Genomic DNA, 21,430 nt, shown 5'->3' with positions numbered 1-21,430 from the left:
ATGACAGCCCACCCTTAGAGAGCGGAAGGAGTGTCTAACCACCATAGAAATACATATTACATCCTAAAAACTTCACATACCATATTTGGTTTCGTTTGCTTGATTAATTCTCGAGTAATTCAAAAATTTGTGTCTCATTTGTATGGCAGCCGCTCCATCCCCCACAAATTGTTTAAAGTTACTTGATCCACAATTTTGTCGAAGAATTCATACCGCTAACTCTTCAAACGTTAGTTTTTCTATTTCTCTGATTTTTTGCCCAACCTAATTTTAATTGACACAGAAATGAAAAATAGATCAAAAATCTCATGTCCGCCCAAATTGTCCCTCGGTACCACTGTGCAATATTTGCATTACCGAAGATTTTGGTAGCTTCTTTTAGTGAGCATTTTTCTGGGTGTACCTCTACATCGGTTTGGCATGGAATGGCTGTATATCAAAATTCCGGTAATCCCGCCACAAGTTGCTATACAATCCATCATCCCCGATCAGGGATCAATTATCGCGAACTTCGTCGCTGAAATGAAGTGTGAAAATTAAACTTAAATTCACATAGAGTAGCGAACGTCGGTTCATGTTTACGCACCGCCAAACTGAACCAGAGTTATGAATAAATTAGTCAAGGATAATGGCAAATTAGCCCACGGATTGGGCGGGAAAAGGGGTTGCTTCTGCCGAAATGCTGCGTGATTTTTGACGCCGGCGAGGGGTGAGAGAATGTTGCCTACCGAGGCTATGAATCAGCTTGTAGTCTCCGGAGAGACGGCCCCTCGATATAGTGATAGAAGCCTTCCGAAAGCGACGTTGAAACGGATAGAAGAGCATTCGAAGCCTTTTTTTCTGGCAGTACAGCGTAACTCATACCCACTACTTAAAAGCGTGAACCGACACACATACACACGAATCGCACTGACAGCGGTCTGACCGTGAGTGCGGAGTGTTTAATTTGTACCGAAATTAGCATCCTCGCGCGAGAAAAGGCTCGGTTACCCGCCGTCAGCATCATCCGAAATCAAAGAATCACAATGCGGAACGGAGAAAAAAAACGGTGTTGTGAAAGGGTGATTCCATGCCAGCGGCATACACACACAGTTTGTGTGTAATATGCAAATAATCCTATTTAAACGGCGTTTAGTCAACACCGTGTTGCTCCGCGATTTACAAGAGGGCTTTTAATTTGGATGTAATGTAATTTGGAAAAGTTTTATTCCCCGGGTGGAGGCGGGCAACGGTTTCGCAAATTCCCACGCGCGTTTGACGGGCGTTCAAATGGTGGAAGTGACGTGGAGAGAGTTGATGGAATCGAATTAGGTACCGGGTAGCGGAGGGGGGGGGGGAATTGAGTTACTTAATAGAGGGGTTTTCCGTCACAGTTTTAATTGAAACGATTCATCTGTGTTTTTGTTTTTTATCATTTCTATTAATTATACTTGATCTTCCATGATTTTATTGGTGGAAATTGTACTATTTGCTATAGCTTGCTGTACCTTAGATCATACGGAGTCAATCAATTTTATTTTTTAAGTGCATTTTGCTTGAAAAAATCTGGCAGCTCTTTCCCCATGCTCTCAAATGTTTCTTTAATAAAAGAAGCGGACGTTTTCGTGACTTGGGCCAGTAATGTCTCGTCCGTATGTTCGAAATGTTCATAGGGCAGGTAGACAATCTTTAAAAAAATTAAAAATATCTTTATTATTTGACATTTGTATCATGGATGAGGAATTATCGAAGGTAATTTATTTGTAATTTTTCCGACAATCTGCAGGCAACACAACACTATGAAATAAGCAGTAATGACTACCGTATCAATCCTTTCATCTGAACCCGCCGTCATTCAAAACCTTTACTGCATGTTTAACACTTTCATCGCCCCGTTACCCAGATATGGGTGACACTTTCCTCGATCAAATTGAATAGGATTTTTAAAAGGAACTTGATAGAATAGGCATCTAGGTGTAACTATAGGATATGTAGAAAAATAATAAAATTATAACCATGCTTATAAGCATAACAATGCTTATACTATACTTTTTATTAATTTATAGTGCGGATGGTTTGTACTGCAGCTTTTCGCGAAACCCATATAATATGACTTTGACATGCGTTATTGTTGTCAATTCAACTTCAAATTAAATAAAATTTTGCTAGATCATGTAAAAGTTGTCTACAAACTAAGTTTGACCTTCATTTAATAATTTATCTGCAAGTCGGGCTCCGCAAGAAATTCAAAAAAGTCGCTTTGGGCGACGAACGTGTTAAGCGCACAAGAGCAAACGCAGTCAGCTATGTACGAAGCGATCACTACTACTAATGTGCCGCCTTGCGTAAAATGTCATTTGAGGTTTAAAGTTTTCTGTGGAACGAAATTTCCATCGGCTAGAGAAAAAAAACACACAGAAAACACACACACACACACACCAATGTTGATTGAACAGGTTCACTTTTTCACGCGTCGCCTTCGACTTGGGCTTTGTTTAGTTATCTTTTTGACCGAGCCAGAACTTTAGTAAATGTTGTAATTCGAGTAATTAGTTGTTTTAATAAAAGAAGCTCAAATAATATATTTATAGCGTTAAGGATAAAAAAAACCCAACGTTTGGCGAGAAGTAAAATTGAATTATAATGAAATTTGAAAAGTTGATAATTGATAATTGATAATACTAAAATTCCAGTTTCTGCCAAAATGTCAATTGTGCACATTAATTGAGGAAAAAATGTAGTTCAGTATTTTTGATTATTTCGATTAATTTGCGTTCAATAACAATACTGGAAGTAACACTTTTTTCCCCTCCTGATCATTGGATCTCTTTTGATACTTCTATTGGATTCTTTTTGACAACCAATTTGAATCTATCCGCATGATCCAGGCCGTAAGAAATCATTGCGTCGCAAGCCCCACCCTTAGGTAACTCTCCTAGAAGCCGGTATGTATGATATTGGCTCTCCGCTACGAAACGATCAGCCCTTCTCTAACCGGGGAGAAGTTAACACCATCGACCAAAAGAGTGTTATACATATGAACACCCAAGGACAAAATGATATAATTCAGCCCACAAATCGCTAAAACCAAACAAAAAGGAAGAACCCGAAATGAAACAAGGTAATCATATCCAATATCAGCAACAGGAGGTGTTCATGCTTTAGAGCAACGTTAGTTTATCAGTTCTTTTTAGAATTATTTTCCCAAAATAGTTTCCGCTTTGAATTTGCAAGTTCAAGCGGCCAAAGGCACATTTCCGCAGAAGATCCATGCCACACCCGACGAGAGTCTCTGCTCTCGTGCTATCGATCCATCACACACACAGTTGTGCAATATTTTTCTGATGAGACATCGCATTGATACACATATAGTTTGGTGGAGGTTGCACACGCACACATTGATGTTGTTTTCATGCGTTGCCAAAGACAGATTGAGGTGATAGAGAAATGGTAGAACACAAAACGTAATCGCCTCATTCACGATTCATTCGTCATCCAGATAGCGAACGGATAACAGTGGCGGTTCGATATTGAACATATCGCATCGGTTTTCATGCCGTTCGATGGAGAATGTTTGTGTATGATTGAATCACATACAAACACGTGTGTGTCTAGAAGAATAGATGCTTAACTTTACATTGTTAAAAGACAAATTACCACATATGGCCAGCTTGTGTATTTCTCTTGCGAAAAAAAGAATGAATTATGAATCAAAAACCTTCAGCTGCTTGTATGAAAGTTCAGGGTCCGATGTTTTTCCAAAGAGTTATTTCAGAAAGCAGTGTTGCCACATTTCCATCCGTACTGGAAGGGTAAAAAATCGTTCTCATGTGTATTTTTTGTTTCCATTGAAATATTTATTACAAAGAAAAGCTGTTTTATTAGCATAAAATATATTTCTTAAGCCTTAACTTATTCATCTGTTTCATGATACTTATACTGCAATTCCATGTCAAACCGATATAGTGGTTATCAAATTTTCGTGAAAAGTGTTAATTTTGTTCTTTATCGCAAAACATTAGACCCATATTTCTTATTTTTTCCTATCGGGTACCATTTTAGGTGGTCCAAAAAATCAACTTTTCCCCTATTTTCCAAAAATTCATAACATTAGAACTATTCAACCGATTTAGATGATCGATACATCAAATCAAAGCCAATTAGCAACAACAAACTCTTCCTTGGAAAAATATAATATTTGCAAAAAACTGGGTTTTGTTTCTGTAATTTCCAAAGTTATCCGATGGTCCGAAAAATCTTTTTTTTTTTTACAACAAAAATTCATAACTTTTGAGCAATTGGACCGATTCAGATGATTGACAAATCAAGTTAAAGCCTATGAGATAATCTTCTTTAGAAAAATATTAATATTGCGAGAAAAATAAATTTTGTTCCTGTAATCATAGATTGTATTTTCTTTTAATAGTTTACTTGGTTAAAGATAGAGGGCGCTATATTTTTCATATTATTTGAAAAACTGAGATTTTTTTACGTAATTTTACATAAAGACAGGCATTTTCTTTCGTATTAGAGTTGTGATTTTTCAAAAATAACCGATGATCCAAAATGATATTTTTTAACTTTGAAAAATTATAACTCAAAACGAAAGGAATTTCTGGATATGTAAAGTAAAAAAAACTCAGCTTCCACGAAAAATCATTAAAAATTCTAGTGCCCTCAAACTTTGAGCGGGTAAACTATAAAAAATCAAATACAATTAATAATTACGAAAATAACATTCATTTTTACCGTCAGCTTAGTCCAAAGCGCCCTCTAGTCCAAAGCCATGTAAACAGCAAAGAACAAATACAATTAAAAATTACAAAAACAAAATGCAAATTTTTGGAGAATGTAGCATTTTTCCGAGGAATATTAGCTAATTGGCTTTAATTTTATAAGTCAATCATCTGAATCGGTTCAGTAGTTCAAAAGTCATGAATTTTAGAAAAAAAGACATTTTTTGAAAAAAAAAGTTGATTTTTCGAACCACCCTAAAATGGAAATGGGCACGCTAATGAAATAATTAAAAAAACAGGTCTATTATTTTACAACAAGGAATAAAACACCATGAAAATCTGAGAACCACTTTATAGATTTGGCTTTGAGTGGCTATATACATACTCTTGCTTACTACAGTGGTAGACATTCGTTTAACCGCACCCTATTTTTCCTCAATATTTTTAAAAATAAGTCAATTCTTTGTACTTTGTTTTGCTAATTAAAGACGATTATTGTTTATTTTCATCGAATTCATTCTAAAAAAGTATAAATTCACTTTTTGTTTTCTAAGTAATTCAAATATGTGGAATCAGGGTAGACATTCGTTTAGCCGCATCCTTAAATTTCAATAAAATAAAATTTGTGCGGCAAATTCCGAGTCCGAGTCGGTAGCTAGTATTTAGTATGTCCATCTCCATTTCGGATCACTTTGAAAACTCGATTTGGCATCGAGTCAGACAGCTTTGAAAGTTTTGCCATATTGATTATAGCCCAACACTTCTGAATTACTGCCTTGAGACTGGAAATGTTGTCAAATTGTCATCCGGTTGCATAGACCATCTCGGCCAAGATTCTCCATAGGTTCTCTATGGGATTGCAATCGACTGCCAGCAGGTCATTCAAGAAGCGGAATGTCCTTCTCGGCGAACCATGTCTTCGATTGCTTCGAAACGTGGATCTATGCATAATCCTGCTAAAAAAAACCACATCCTCGGTAGCGTTATTCTCAATATGGCCAATTAAAACGTCCTCCAGTAATTGAAGATACTTTTCGGAGTTCATTCGGGTGAAAATGAAACAAATGAGAAGCTTGCTGTGATAGGAAACGGCTCCCCACACTGTCAAACTTCCGCCCCAAAGTTTCGCTTCGATCTCACGACATGCCGTTGACTTAAATTGTACCAATAGGAACTGTAACAGTCCGGACCATCCAAATTGAACTTTTTTCGCCGGAAAATACAACATTTCTGCATTCTAGTTTCCATTCCATGTTTTGCCGGGCAAAAATGAGATGATTCTGCTTATGGGTGGCGGTCAGTTTCGACTTCCCTTCCCTTCCACATGATGTTTGGTGACTCATTCAAGATGCGCGCAATATGCCTCTTCGTTACTGGAACAACCGATTCTGCCTTAATGTATGAGCAGGACATTGTTTCCTGGTTGCCTCGTGTCTTATTCGTTCTTTAAGACGCAAAGTAACTTTGGTGTTCCCCTTTGTTGGTCGTTATATTCCATATTTCTGGCACTATTTAAAGAAATTCCGTGCCACTTTCTCAGATACACCAATTTTTGTTACGATCGAGCGATTAGAAAACTTTTGTTCACTGAATTTCTTTATTATTTTCCGCTCCTCTTCCGTCAATAGAATACCTTTCGCTATTCCTTTGAATTCTACGTAAATCACTAAACTGACCAACTTCTTCACATCTAATATGTATCTTGTAAATTGAAAACTCAGAAGAAATTTTAAAAAAAAACACCGATAAAGGATTGGTGATTATGCGAAAACTCTATTTTTATTCCCTGCGGCTAAACGTATGTATCAGGAAAAAACGACGTTTGAATGTTTATATCCACCGATGCCGCCTTGTATGTGTGTGATTGTGACGCATGTCCTTCCAATAAAAGTGACTTAAATATCCTATCCCTACAGCAAATAAGTATTCCGATAAAAAGAACATTCCTAGTTGTTTTGTAAGTGTTGTCTATCACTGTATAAGCTGTTTAGTGTTTGAGCTTCCCCACGAATACTTACGTTGCGTTCATCGTGTCATTGCTGAGCCGATTTAGAGGCTTAGTTCTGTTCCTGTTCTAATCAGAAAAAGGTTCGCTCGACAGTAATCAAGGAATGATACATAGTTCTTCTTCTTCTTCAATGGCACTAACGTTCCTAGAGGAACTTCGCCGTCTCAACGTAGTATTACTTGCGTCATTTTTATTAGTACTTAGTTGAGATTTCTATGCCAAATAACACGCCTTGAATACATTCTGAGTGGCAAGCTCTAGAATACGCGTGATCACAGTGCCAGTCGGAGGAAATTTCTTTGACGAAAAATTCCCCCGACCAGAACGGGAATCGAACCCGAACACCCGGCATGTTAGTTATGACGCTAACCACTCGGCCAAGGGAGCACATAGTGATACATAGTGAGAATGTTAAAAACGAGACATCGATGCGTTGGAAACGCAAGTGAAATTCAATTCTTTTCAGGCATCCAATTTTGTCCACTAATTTTGCACATATGTGTTCTCTAAAACAGTGATTGCATGACGGAGCTATTTCACTTTTTGGGCGCGGTATTGGTACTCCAAGTCTTGTCAATTCCCATCGAAGAGACCCAAAAACGAGTCCATTATTACACTGATGCTAGATTGTTAGATTGAGGGTCGAGTCATTGCAATCGAATCTTTTTCTCATCTGCTTGGACTGGTCAACTGGTTTTTAAACACTTTAACAAATCTGTACCTATCTGTACCTTAGGGAAAAAAAATTACCTTTCCAGATAAATCTGTATATGTTGCAACACTGATTATGACTACCTATGGTTACATCGACATTTTGTACGAGAACCTGGAAGAATCCTGGCTGATAGTGAGGCTGGAGGATAACTGCACCTGCGAAAGCATTCTTCCGATCGGCCTAGTTCAAACCAATGCACAGTGGGGAATCGCTGGTCATCAGGAAAAAAACGAAATTTGCATCAGCTGTTTCGTAATATTCTTCCTTTCTTGCTATAATATCCAAGTGCTTAAATCCCACATTTGAGCCCAATATCGTCAAATCCGATGTTTTATGACTTTTCAAAGCTTGGCATATTAAAGTTTTTTGACAATTTTTTGAAAGAAAGTACATTACTTTTAAACGCTCTGCTGCTTTAATGAGAGCGTGGATTTTTTGGCTTCAAATGAAAAATTGTTCGAAAAACTATACAAAACAAATCTCTTTTATTAGATATTGTAAAATTTGATCATAGTAGGCCTGACCCAAAAAAGAATCATTAAAAACTGTGATTTTTTGTACAAAACCAGTTTAAAAGTTTGGTTGCCGCAGTTTGCCGCGGTAATGACTAAATTCAAAATTTAGGTAAAAATAAGCTTTTAATTGAATACTGTCCGACGCTGCGCAAAACTGGGCGAATTGTGGGTTTTGTGAGAAAAGCGATAGCAAGTTTTTTTCACTTTATTTTTTTTTAATATATAAATTTTATCAGGCATGCAATCAAATCAAAATAATAATAATCCATTAATGAAAATCCGTAAAATCGGTTCGTAAAATCCCGGTCCGCAAAATCGGATAACAAAGCTGAAAGCACATATTCATTTTCAAACCATGTACACAACACCACAATCATGAAAATCGTTTCGGACTCTGTTGGCTCAAACTGGCTCTACATTGAAAAGTACGCTACGTAATCCAATTCTGTTGTTTTCATTTGAAAGATGAGGAAATTTAGTACAGGATATAGTAGTGGAACATCTAAATTAGTGGATTAAAATAACATTTTGGAAGTGGAAAATTTAAAAGTTTTTTTTTTAATTTGTAATTATTAGTTGTATCCAAAAAATTCATACTAATCTTGATTGATTCTATCAATTAAATTAAAGTTCTCTAACCCCTTTTCAATTTGTTCCTTGACGCCCAACTTCTATCTCTTCCATTTTTTTCAAACTGCATATAATCGAGTCCTAAATTTTACATAATCGAATCATATATAAACGAGTTTGTATATAATCGAGTCCGACCTGCATGAGGAACTAGGTTAACAAAGGAAATATTGATTAAATATGTTATTCAAACTAAATTGTAACGATCACGCAGGAACTGTTTAATCACAAAGAAATGTTCGAATAGTTTCACAGGAACATTTCCAGTTGATTTCAATATTTCGGACATGTTCTTCAGGTTTGATTTAACTTTCGAAGATGTAATTCCGACACAATCATCTGAACCTTCCTGAATATTCTCCATCTCAATAGAACTACTATCTTCAGCGTTTTTTCTCAGCTTTTTCAACACTTTCCAGTATCGGTATCTGGCATCTGATCACAGCAAATCACGTTTTGGTCCTTTTTGCACGAATCATTAACATCGAGCAATCGAACGGTATTGTACTGTCGACATCACGACGCATTAATTATGCCAGCGGATTATCACCATCATCATTGAAGGGAAATTCGGCTTCCTGAAGCAATTTTAAATAGTCTCAGATTCAACCTTATTGATTTTAGATGGTGAAATTATTTCAATAGCATTCAATACTGGTATATCTGAAGGGTCCTAGAGTGCATTAAAATAAAGTAAGAATGCTGAATAACATGAAGTTTGAAAAGGACAAATATCCTCCATTTCTTGCAATCTTCGTTTAACTAATCGAACTAAGTAATCGAAGATGGCGAAAGTACTGTTTCAGGTTCTTGATTATGTCGAAGTCCAACTGCTGAGCTACGGAAGTAAAGATTTGTGGAAAAATTGTAAACTTATCGATTTGAGCTTTGGTCGCTGTTATCAACGAACATGACCACCTTTGAGAAGAAATAGATATAAGTATGATACATTACCATAACACATAATTCCAGAAATAATACCTTTCTATTTCCATTGGAAATTTTTCGTCAAATTGCATGATCCAGCTCTCGTGTATCACTGGTAATGACTTCTTCTCATTGAAACATCGTGGGTTTTTAATCTTTCTATTGATCAGCAACGGTAGATTATCGCTCCCGTCTATGTTGGTTGTGCTTTAAAGTTGGGAATTCCCAGTTTCTGGACAAATTCGCAAGCCATATACCGAAGAATAGAACCTGAGATAGGTAAATTATTCTCTCTGGCTTGATAAGACAAAAATCCATTGACCGCTCCAGCTGTTCGATTCCGACCAACCTTATATGCTTTTGTTCTAAATAGATTCAATTTTCCACTCCATTCCAATTCCATTTTCACTTTAGTTTGAATAGTGGTAATACCGTACTTTGTGCAATACTGAAACTATTTACAGCTTCAAACCCCTTCCGTCCATACTTTTCGACCTGCTCGGTGATGCTCAAACGTTGCGCAATGGTTAGCGTTTTGATTGTTCGCTTGACTGCGTAGAAGTGGGTGCCATAAAATCCCAAAAGATTGGATAACGTGCTTTAAGGACGGCCCCAAATAAAAAATTGATGCCAGATTCGTGTTCAGCATCCCAAAATTATTTAAACACCATGTTTTTTTTGACACTTTTTTGCTTGGCCAGCCTTCGAATAGACTCGCCCCCCCTGTGCAATGGCTACCCCAAGCCCCAGCCATGAATCCTATTCAGAATTTATGGGCGATTGGACAACAAGGTGGACAAAACTGACGTTACGTACAAGCAAAACTATTTTGCTGCGTTGAAGAAGGCTTGGGTCGAGCTGGACCCCCAACACCTCCGGAACCTCGTGGAGAGTATGCCAAAGCGTTGTCAGTTGGTTATCGAGGCCAAAATGGGTCATATTGACTATTAATTTTTCGTTTTTATTGTTTTTTTTTTAAATAAAGTGGGTTTTATATGTCATACTATCATAAAGGGTGTGTCACATCAAATTGCATCACGGAAAAAACGCTGTAGAAATTTAATTTTTAGGAATTATATCTTCAGCTTTCGCTTATAATCAGATAAGAGTGTATAGATCACGTTGGCCATGCTTCATTGTCAATTTTTCGTAAATTTGGAAAAATGTCGTCGAACGAAAAAGAGCGTCGTGAATTAATCCTGTGCACTCATTTCGAGAATCCGGAGTTGTCACATCGGGACATCGGTAAGATGCTGGGAATCGTCCAATCCACGGTCAGCAGAGTACTAAAACGATACTTCGAGAACCTAACCATCGACCGGAAGGTGAAGAACGGCAAAAATGGATGCTCCGTCAGTGAAAAAGATCACAAGCGCGTAGTTAAGCAGTTTAGACGTGATCCGAGAAGTTCGGTCCGGGATGTCGCCAATAAGCTGAATTTGTCAAGTTCATTCGTCCAGCGGACCAAGCAGCGGAAGGGCCTGCGTACATACAAGGTTCAGAAGGCTCCTAACCGCGACGAAAGGCAAAACATGGTGGGGAAGACGCGAGCCCGGAAGCTGTACACCGAAATGCTGACGAAGCCGCATTGCCTGGAAATGGACGACGAAACCTACGTCAAAGCGTCGGCTGCCGGGCCTGTTGTTCTTCTCCGCAGAGGACAAATTCAGTTCCGGAGGAGATTCGCAAGCAGAAACTATCCAAGTTTGCCAAAAAGTACATGGTGTGGCAAGCGATCTGTTCTTGCGGAAAGCGGAGCGCCTCCTTCGTGATGACCGGCACGGTAAACGGGCAGGTTTACCTTAAGGAGTGCCTACAGAAACGCTTACTACCACTATTGAAGCAGCACGAGGGCCCGACCATCTTCTGACCGGATCTCGCTTCGTGCCACTATTCAAAGGACGTGTTGGAGTGGTACGAAGCCAACGGGGTCACCTTCGTGCCAAAGGAAATGAACCCGCCCAACGCGCCGGAGCTTCGCCCAATAGAGAAATATTGGGCGATTATGAAGCAGGCCCTCCTGAAGAACCCAAAAGTTGTCAAATCGGAGGCGGACTTCAAGAGAAAATGGATTTCTGTTCAAAAAAAACTACAACCTGACGTTGTACAGAACCTTATGGACGGGGTAAAGAGGAAGGTGCGAGCATACGGGCTTGGGCTCGAAGTATGAATAAAAAGAAAATGCCAAAAGTTGTTTAATAGTTTTTATTTTACTGTCTAAAATTTTCAAAAGGATCGGTCTACTGGGCGAATATCTACAGCGTTTTTTCCGTGATGCAATTTGATGTGACACACCCTTTACTACTGCTTGCGCCAAATCCGCGATGATAGTGGCATGGTGTAGACGTCTGGTGGCAACTAGAAATTAGGGTCATAATTTGGGTCCCAAACTCGTTAGTGTTATCTCTATCAGATTAGAAGACACGAACCCGGTTTTTAAATTTAAATTTGAATGAAAGTGTTCGCATCATGTTATTTGAATATTGTTGCTGAATTTTTTCATCATAATATAGAGTTGTCTTCATAAACAATTTTCGTATGAGACTTTTTCACCACCTGCAAACAAAAATGTTATTCATTTAATTAAAATACTAGTTTGAAATGGAAAAGCTAATTTTCAATCCTAATTTTAATTTTGAAAACGTGTTCATTCCGACTGAAAATCAGCTATTCTTTCACGCTCCCCTAAACTAGTAAACTAGTAAAATCCGTGGACACAACAAGAACAAGATTTTCATACGAATTTTATTTTGTTTTTGGTTACATGAAAAGTGGTGACGCAATGACAGCTGATGAGAAGCAACGCACACCGGACATTCTGTTTCCACCTTAAAGGCGCCATTTTTTTTTTGTTTTTCTAAAAAATAAATCAACGATACTGAAATGGCAAAATGGTCTACTAATTACCTACTTTCACGTAGTATTGCAGGAATGGAATTTTTGGCAGGAATTTTTGCGTTCATCTCTGTGCGTATCCCCCGCGTAAAAAAACCTGGGTGATTAATTTGATTAGACTTCGCGAAACCCAGGTTAATATTTTCTCTTAAAACATTTACGAATCGTAATCTGTACTTCCATTCAGAACACTTTCACATATGCTGTCGCCACCTGTAGCGGGCAAAGCGTTCCTACATTATTACCGCCTTTTCCGCAGACCTCATTCTTAGCTCCGTCATTTATTTATTTATTTTACGTTTCTCTTCTTCCACAGCCCACCCGTCTCCTCTCGCCGGATACCGTCCTCCGGCGACGCAAGGCAAACAGTTTCGAGCTGGCCACCCTTCTGTGCAGCTATTTGATAGGAAATGGATTTGCAGCGTGCGTGGTGTCCGGTTACGCTACGCGGGAGATCGTCAACAACGACCAGCGCCGAGTCGCCTGCCCCTACATACCCTGCCAGACCCAGGTACGTGACGCCGCCCTTGGATGCCCCCCTTCTGCACGCCAGAGAGACCTTTCAAATGCGGGAAGACGACAGCGCAGCGAAGGGTCATACCTGCGCTCCTTATCACGTCGTGCGTCTTTCTCTGCGCTTTTTCGCTTTTTTTTTATTCTGTTCATTATTAACATTTTGCACGAACGCAAAAGAATTATAAAAGAGCACACATACAACAGAGGAGAAAGAAGCAACCGTCCGTTCGTTGGGCTGCTGTTTCACTTTCTCTGGGTTTTGGTTTGCACTCTTTTTTCTCCTCCTTTCGTTGCTTTGTTATCCCTGGTAATGATTATAATCAGGCGCGCAAGAAGATATAAACTGGCCGAAGCAGACCAACAAGAAACAGTCTAACAGTTTAGCCCATTATTACGATATTTGCAGCGAAAAAAAAGAAGGGGGAAACACTTGTGGTTAGTTCGCGCTTCGTGTTTCGCGTTTGGGGTCACCATCGGCCAAAATGATAACGACACGACGGTGCAAAGCCGCGAGAGGACATTGCCTTTTCTCCCCTTGAGGAAGAAAAGCAGCCGTGCATGCCACAAAGTCCTGCCAAATTAGGTCCATCTCGCGTTCGTGTGTTCTAATGAATTGAATTTCTTTTTGGTTAGTGTGAGAGAGAAATACAAAAGAATGGGTGCAAAGAGGGTGCCAGGGTCGAAAATTATTAAAATAAGACCGCTAACCCACGGTCCATGGTTCCGCGCAAGATACAGCATAACATATGGGCAACACATGGTCCATAGAACGGGGCCTCATTTTCATATATTGTTACAACGATTTGGTCCCATCTTATCCCGAGCACACCTTTTGCGCTGCGCTGCAAACCACACGAAACACTTGTTCCTTTTTCGCTGTTAGCAGTTGTATTGCAGTCTTTATGCTCGTGTTTTTTTTTTCCAGGAAACCAAAGACGAGGAGGTGATCGAACCATGCAAATATCAATTAACAAGCCCGCCGGATTTACGCAGTCGCTATCTGTTGGAGCTGGAAGAGGAGAAGGCTGCCAAAATTAAACAAGAGGAACTCAAACGGGAGGAAGTAGCGCTCAAAGAGCTAGAGGATTTGGAGCGACCCGTAGAGGACACCAAACGGGGTCACAGAATTCACGCATGGGTAGTCGTTCTTCGAAACGCTCCCTGGTGCTACAAACCGGGCTATCGTGAAACTACCATCGATCCGAACACCGGTGAGAAAGTGCTGATGCCGCCGAGTGCATTCTTCATCGAACCGGCCTCCGGGTTCCGCTTCGAGGTTGATACGTCCTGCTATCTTGGCATCGAGAGCGTCTGGAACCAACACAACTACTACGTCAACAAGCAGGAGCCCATTACCGATATCAAGAACTTGCGATGGGATTTCAAGGCTACCAAAGACTGGGAGCACTTGCTACCCGGAGAACCCTATGAACTGCGGGAGGATTGTACCGTCCCCGAGGACCAAGAGCCTCTAACCACCGAGGAGGAGTTGGAGAAGGAGAAACATCTGGATTTGCCGAGCTCATGGGTTGGTCCGTTGTCCATCTCGATGGCCGACTTCGAGAAGCGGTTCCCCGATGGGAGCAAAGTGATCTACTTCAAGCGTGCGATCTACGAACGCTTTGCACCCTACTCCAACATGGTGGGGCTGATCAAACGCTTGACACTGCACGAAACGCTGGACTACGAGAATCCTACCACACGCTGGGAGTGGTACATTAATCGGGACGACTCACTGACCATGATCATTCACGAGTACGCGCAGGGAGACATGGAGGAGGTTTTCGCCAGCGGGAGACACGATTCGCTGAAAACGTTGCGCAGAAGTAACGTGGCGGATAAGGAGTGCCGCCTGACGTTCTTCCACCAGTATCGGTTTGACTCACTCAAGGAACTGGTGTATCATCCGAGCTACGTCCAGGAGCACTACCACAAGCGGGAGGATTTGTAAGTTACTGGACATTGCATTTCGTTCAGCGATGTGCTCCGCTAATTCCGCTTCATATTAGGCTGTTTTTCAGAGAATTCAAGAATATCCCGAAGGATTCCGTCACCATGGAGGACTGCAAACTCACGGTAATCATTGATAACATTTTCAATCTTGAATTTTTGGTTCTTATTTCTCTTTTTTTTATAAATCGTTTATTTTTACAGGCTCAGTTACATTAGTTTAAAGGAGCCGAATTCTTAAATATATTTTTTAAAACTGTACATATACAATTTTCCTAACACTATGGTTAGTAAGGTGGAAAACCGATTACTCGCGGTTTACTCGAGTTTAGAAGGGTGACATATTCTTTCAGGAAAGGGATGGGATATAAGGGAATTGTTACAATGTTGATGATCACACTCAATTCTTAAATCTACTTATTCCTCTGTTTCACTTGATCTGATCGAGGATATTTGTTTCATATTGTGAAATATTATACAATTATACACTCTGTCAAACTTCTATAAGTCCACTCTGATTCTATTTCGTTGCAACACGAACAGTTAGAATTTCAACAAGATACATTCATATATTGTAGACTGCTTAGAATAAAGTATATTTAACGTCAATTCCGTTCAAAAGAGTTGTTTGATGATAATTTCAGCTGGCCATTTTCTATACGAACACTTCAAAATTCAAAAGTGTTATCAATGAAAACTTCAAAACGATAGGCTGATTTACATGTCAATAATTGGTAACCTTGCCATTTCGACTAATAACCATGAAAATTCGTGTTGGAATACTATTTTTCCAAATTCTGCTGAACGGATTTCTCTATTTGTTTCCATTTATCCGAAATTGCGACCTTGAGCTCTTCAATCGTGGTGTTCCGTTTTCCCTCAGTGTAGATTCTGCGTACAAGGATCCCCTCTAAGATTTTCAACAGGATTCAAATGTGGAGAGCGAACCGGTCAGTCCAAAAAATTTAGTTTTTGGTCCTTAATCCATTGCTTAGTTTACTTGCTAGTATGAGTAGTAGCATTACTTTGCTAGAATGTGAATTTTTTGTGACGATATCCACGCAAAAACGGTAAGAGAGAGAATTCCAGAACATGTGTGTAATCCTTGAATAATGTGAAAGCTATTTTGAGCTTTCCGGTTGCGCAGAATCCCGCCCAAACCATGCACGAGCCTCCACCAAAATTCCTGGTTGAAAAATACTGTTTTTCTTCCGTAAATCACGCCAGTACCCGTTGAAACCATCAGGACCATCCAAATTGAACTTGTTTTCGCCAGTGAAGATAACCTATACATTGAAGAACTTTATTATAGTATATAGCAAAATGTATTCTTTTAGAAACATTTTTTGTCACAACATACCATGAACTGTCGGTTCATGTGAGCTTTGGCAAAACTCAGACGTCTTCCGAGGTGATATTGTGTAAGATGAGAAGTTTTAACATTTTAAGCCCTCTTTATGTGAGGATTTTTTACCAAAACTTAACGAATTGTCACCCGAGCAGTTAAGTAGTTGAAATATTGCTTTATTTGCACATGCGATTGTGAGGTATTCGAACCTGTTCTAGCCATTTCCCGCTTATCCCGATCACAGAGCTTCAATTTACGTGGAGCTCTCTTCTTTTTACCGTATCCTTGAGGATTTGCAAATAATGGAGCACAACTTATTGGATCGTCCAATCCGACGAGAAATTTCGCTGATACCAACATTTTCTTTGTGAAACGCATCGATTTGTCTTTCTTCTCTCTCCGTGAGCACTTTTCCCTTCGGCATTTTCCAGATTTAATTGATCAAAACAGCTAAAACAACGGAAAATGTTACTGGTCTTATAAAAACTTGACAGTTGAAAATACGAAAACATTCGTTTACGCTCAGCGCTTGCACACAAACATATGAAAATCATGCAGTGTATGGTAGTCACCAATACCTACACACTAGAATATAAATTGAAGCATTGTTTGTTCACAATGACACAAAGCAGCAAGATCATCACTTGATCTTATCGAAGTTGGAGTGTATGATATTTTATGCTACTGTTTTCGAGCTGTATTTCGATTTCTTCCACTTTGAAGTTCCACGTTGATTAGGCTTAATGGGATAGAATATTCATCTGTAAATGTTCCTTATCAAGTAATCTTAAATCAATTAATTTGTGACAAAACTTTTGAAAGTTTTATTTGGTTCTATTGTTCTATGAATTATTTTGATTCGTTGATTTTCTCCCCTTCTGTTCCTGTGCATATTAGATCTTATGGTAAAACAGCTTCTCTATGCTGTTTGTGTTTCTGGAGTTTTGTTTTCAATCATATTATGAAATATTTATTTTAGTTATTAGTTATCTGTTTATTTCTTCTTCCTTTTCTCTCTATTCCATTTCTAATTATTTTGATCAGCATATATCTTATTAAACTTTCTCATTTTCTCAGACTCTATTAAAACCCTCTCTTCCATTTACCGCTGATTTTTCAATTCAGCTTTCGTTCCACATCCATCCATGTTGATCATTCGTTTTTATGACTTTTATGACTTTATGACTCCTTTTACTTACTTCATTCTTACATATTTCCCACCACTCATTCATTTTTTCGAAGTATTTTATTCGTTCATTTTTTTTTCCATTTCGTTGGCTTTTATCATGCGCATGTGACATCGACCTTTCAATGTTCGTAATTATTTAAGACATGAGTATCTATTGTACCTTCAATTATGTACTATTTTTACATTCCATTTTAGATTTCACTCACATTAACTTCGTTTCTCAATTCATTTCGATTTTTTTTTAAAGTACATTCATTTCCGATTCGATTTATTTTCTTCCAGACTCTACTCGTTGCTTAATTGCACAGTCAAATACACTGAATTGCTCATTTAAATGAATTGGTCATTATTTTGAGTTTGTTTCAAAGTTTTCCAATGATTGGTAATGATTTCTTTTTTCTTTGTTTGTTTCATTTCATTTCATTTTATTTGATTACATCCTAAGTACTATTCAATTTCAATTTCAATTTCGTGTATTGTTAAGCTACTCTTCTGGGATGCATTGAGAAATTACATTCAAGAACCGAAATTCACATTTTTGCATTCAGTTTTGTTGTAGTATATAGACCTAGGAAACGATAGGAGATAAAATATGTGGTTTTCATTGCTGCGACAGATTGGTTTTGGCACGGATATTGACACAATAGTTGTCAAATTCCGAGACGTCAAAACATACTCTCAAGGAAGTTACTGAAACGGAAGATACGAAAATCGGAAATCTAACGACCATTTTATAAAATGCAATACACTCGGATAAAGGAAATAACTATCTGGCCTATAATTCTTACTTATTTACAATTTTTTTTTCATTTTGATTTTTTTTAGTATTTTTATCAAACGAAACATAATTTTATTTTAGCTCCAATTGCAATCAACAAACATATTTGTTTTGGCTCCTGTTTGGGGTTTTCTTTAATAATTTTGTTTGCTTGGACTTTTGTTCGTCATTTTTATTATTTTAAATATTTTTTTTCTGTCGATCTCCTTTTCAACCTAACATATTTTTCTTTCATAATTGCAGTTTCAACAATTTTTTTATGCTGTGTTGTAACAGAGATTCCTTCTTCAACTTATCGATAATAATCGATCTTTTTTTTCCTCAAATTAGTATATTTTACATGCTCAGTCTCATATGTCTTTATTCTATGACTTTTCATTCTTCGATTTGACTGGAATTAACTATTTATTATCATTCACTCAGTTTCTGCTTCTATTGATTTCCCTTTTCCCACTTTTTTATTATTCCAATTCGAATTCCAATAATTTAATACCATTCAAGACTTTCAAAAATAGTTTCCAACAATATTTATTTAAATTTCACTTCAACATACGTCAATTGGTTCTTAATCTGTTTCACCTTCACCGGAATTATGGATTCACTGTAAGGGTTAAATTCGATTTTTTTGTTTAACTCAGTTTGTTTGCCTTCTTATGTTTTATTCGTGATTTTGAGTGATTTCGCAATAAATTGCATTTACCGATTGTTTTCATATTTTTTCAATTACAATTTTTACAATTTTTACAATTTTTGCAATTTTTACAATTTTAACAATTTTTACAATTTTTACAATTTTTACAATTTTTACAATTGTTACAATTTTTACAATTTTTAAAATTTTTACAGTTTTTACAATTTTTACAATTTTTACAATTTTTAAAATTTTTACAATTTTTACAATTTTCACAATTTTTACAATTTTTACAATTTTTACAATTTTTACAATTTTTACAATTTTTACTATTTTTACAATTTTTAACAATTTTTACAATTTTTACAATTTTTACAATTTTTACAATTTTTACAATTTTTACAATTTTTACAATTTTTAAAATTTTTACAATTTTTACAATTTTTACAATTTTTACAATTTTTACAATTTTTACAATTTTTACAATTTTTACAATTTTTACAATTTTTACAATTTTTACAATTTTTACAATTTTTACAATTTTTACAATTTTTACAATTTTTACAATTTTTACAATTTTTACAATTTTTACAATTTTTACAATTTTTACAATTTTTACAATTTTTACAATTTTTACAATTTTTACAATTTTTACAATTTTTACAATTTTTACAATTTTTACAATTTTTACAATTTTTACAATTTTTACAATTTTTACAATTTTTACAATTTTTACAATTTTTACAATTTTTACAATTTTTACAATTTTTACAATTTTTACAATTTTTACAATTTTTACAATTTTTACAATTTTTACAATTTTTACAATTTTTACAATTTTTACAATTTTTACAATTTTTACAATTTTTACAATTTTTACAATTTTTACAATTTTTACAATTTTTACAATTTTTACAATTTTTACAATTTTTACAATTTTTACAATTTTTACAATTTTTACAATTTTTACAATTTTTACAATTTTTACAATTTTTACAATTTTTACAATTTTTACAATTTTTACAATTTTTACAATTTTTACAATTTTTACAATTTTTACAATTTTTACAATTTTAATTTTCACAAATATTATCATTTTTACATTTTTTGCAATTATACTATTCTTTCAATTTATACAATTCTAAAATTGTTCAAAAATTTAAATCTAAATTGATTTATTTTTATTTTTACAATTTTCACAATCGTAGCTACCCATCATGCATCATTTTAACTTAATTATGCCCAAGACACGACCGCTTTGATGTCTTAGGACTACGTCATGATTTTGTTCAATCCCATTATTTATCACTTCGGAAATGATGCTAGAATGCATCGAAATTTTATAAATAACTTCAGTAAAAAGTTTTGGTGAACCCAAAAAGGACCGATGGTATGCGTGGTTTTGTAGAAACAGTTGAGGATGGTAGATTTATGATTAATTCTTGCCCTTGCCAGAACAATACACTAGCATGGCCATACATTCCATGCCAAACCGATATAGTGGTTCACAAAATTGGTAGTTTTTTTCTCTATCGCAGAATATAAAACCCGTATTTTTTTATTTTTTCATTTGGGTGCCTATTACGATTTTAGCGTGGAATCAAAATTTTCCCCTTTTTTCAAAAATGATTTTGTTCAAAAATTCACAACTTTTTAATTAATGATAAATCGGTTCATTAGTTAAAAAGTGATCGATATATCAAATCAAAGATAATCAGCTAGTCTTTAAAAAATGGATTTGTAAAATATATATTTTCTTTTCGTTATTATTGATTGTATTTATTTTTTATAGTATACAAGATATCGTTACCAAGGACGCCATATCTTTCTATATTTTTTTCTTGAAAGCTGAGAAATTTTTACATAACATTTTGTACAAAAATCAGGGATGGGTTCTTTTAATTAATTAATGATTTCAATTAATGATTTTAATTAATGATTTCAAAATTATCCGATAGTCCGGAAAATCATTCATTTCTCCTTTTTTGGAAAAATTACATTTAAAAAAAAAACATAACTTTTGAACTATTGGACCGATTTGGATGATCGATATGCCAAATTGAATCCAATGAGCTAATCTCTTTGAAAAAATACTACACTTGCGAAAAAAAGGATTTGCGAGGACAATACACTAACTGGTCATATGTCGCAATTTGTTTCTATATATCAATGCACGCGTTGCGAGAGGCATCTTCCGTGCATCGCCATTCAACAAGCATCAAACACGCGTTTAACAGATACACACAGTTGCAGTGATAAAATTGAAACATCGCGAGAGTGACCGTTTATTAAAAAATCGTTTCTCGACTCTCAGTCAAACCCGTCAACAAAGCTGGTATATCTTGAAAAAATACTACCCTTGCGAAAATTATGAATTTTGTTTTCGTGATTATTGATTGTATTTGGTTTTTTATGGTTTTCATGGTCTCGGGACCAAGGGGCTATATTTTTATTCATCCAAAAATCAGATATGTGTTCTTTTTGGTTTTTGAGTTATAATTTTTTGAAGTTATCCGATGGTCTGAAAAATCGCTTTTCCACCCTTTTTTTCTCCAAAAATTACAATTTTCTAAAATTTATAACTTTTTCACTACTGAACCTATTCAGAAAATC

General features: G+C 36.4%; 1 protein-coding gene across 1 annotated transcript in view; it reads left to right on the top strand.

Moving 5' to 3' along the window:
- The window catches only part of LOC129761816 (coiled-coil domain-containing protein lobo), a 523,331-nt gene that overhangs the window by 498,069 nt on the left and 3,832 nt on the right, over window positions 1-21,430 (top strand). The window contains exons 2-4 of the mRNA XM_055759603.1: window positions 12,722-12,916; window positions 13,847-14,868; window positions 14,931-14,997. Of these exons, the coding sequence (XP_055615578.1) occupies window positions 12,722-12,916; window positions 13,847-14,868; window positions 14,931-14,997 (1,284 nt within the window). The remainder of the gene's footprint in view (window positions 1-12,721; window positions 12,917-13,846; window positions 14,869-14,930; window positions 14,998-21,430) is intronic.

Source organism: Toxorhynchites rutilus, chromosome 1 (genome assembly GCF_029784135.1).
Source record: "Toxorhynchites rutilus septentrionalis strain SRP chromosome 1, ASM2978413v1, whole genome shotgun sequence".
In the NCBI taxonomy this organism is placed as follows: Eukaryota; Metazoa; Arthropoda; class Insecta; order Diptera; family Culicidae; genus Toxorhynchites; species Toxorhynchites rutilus.
This window is presented reverse-complemented; position numbering and strand designations above follow the sequence as displayed.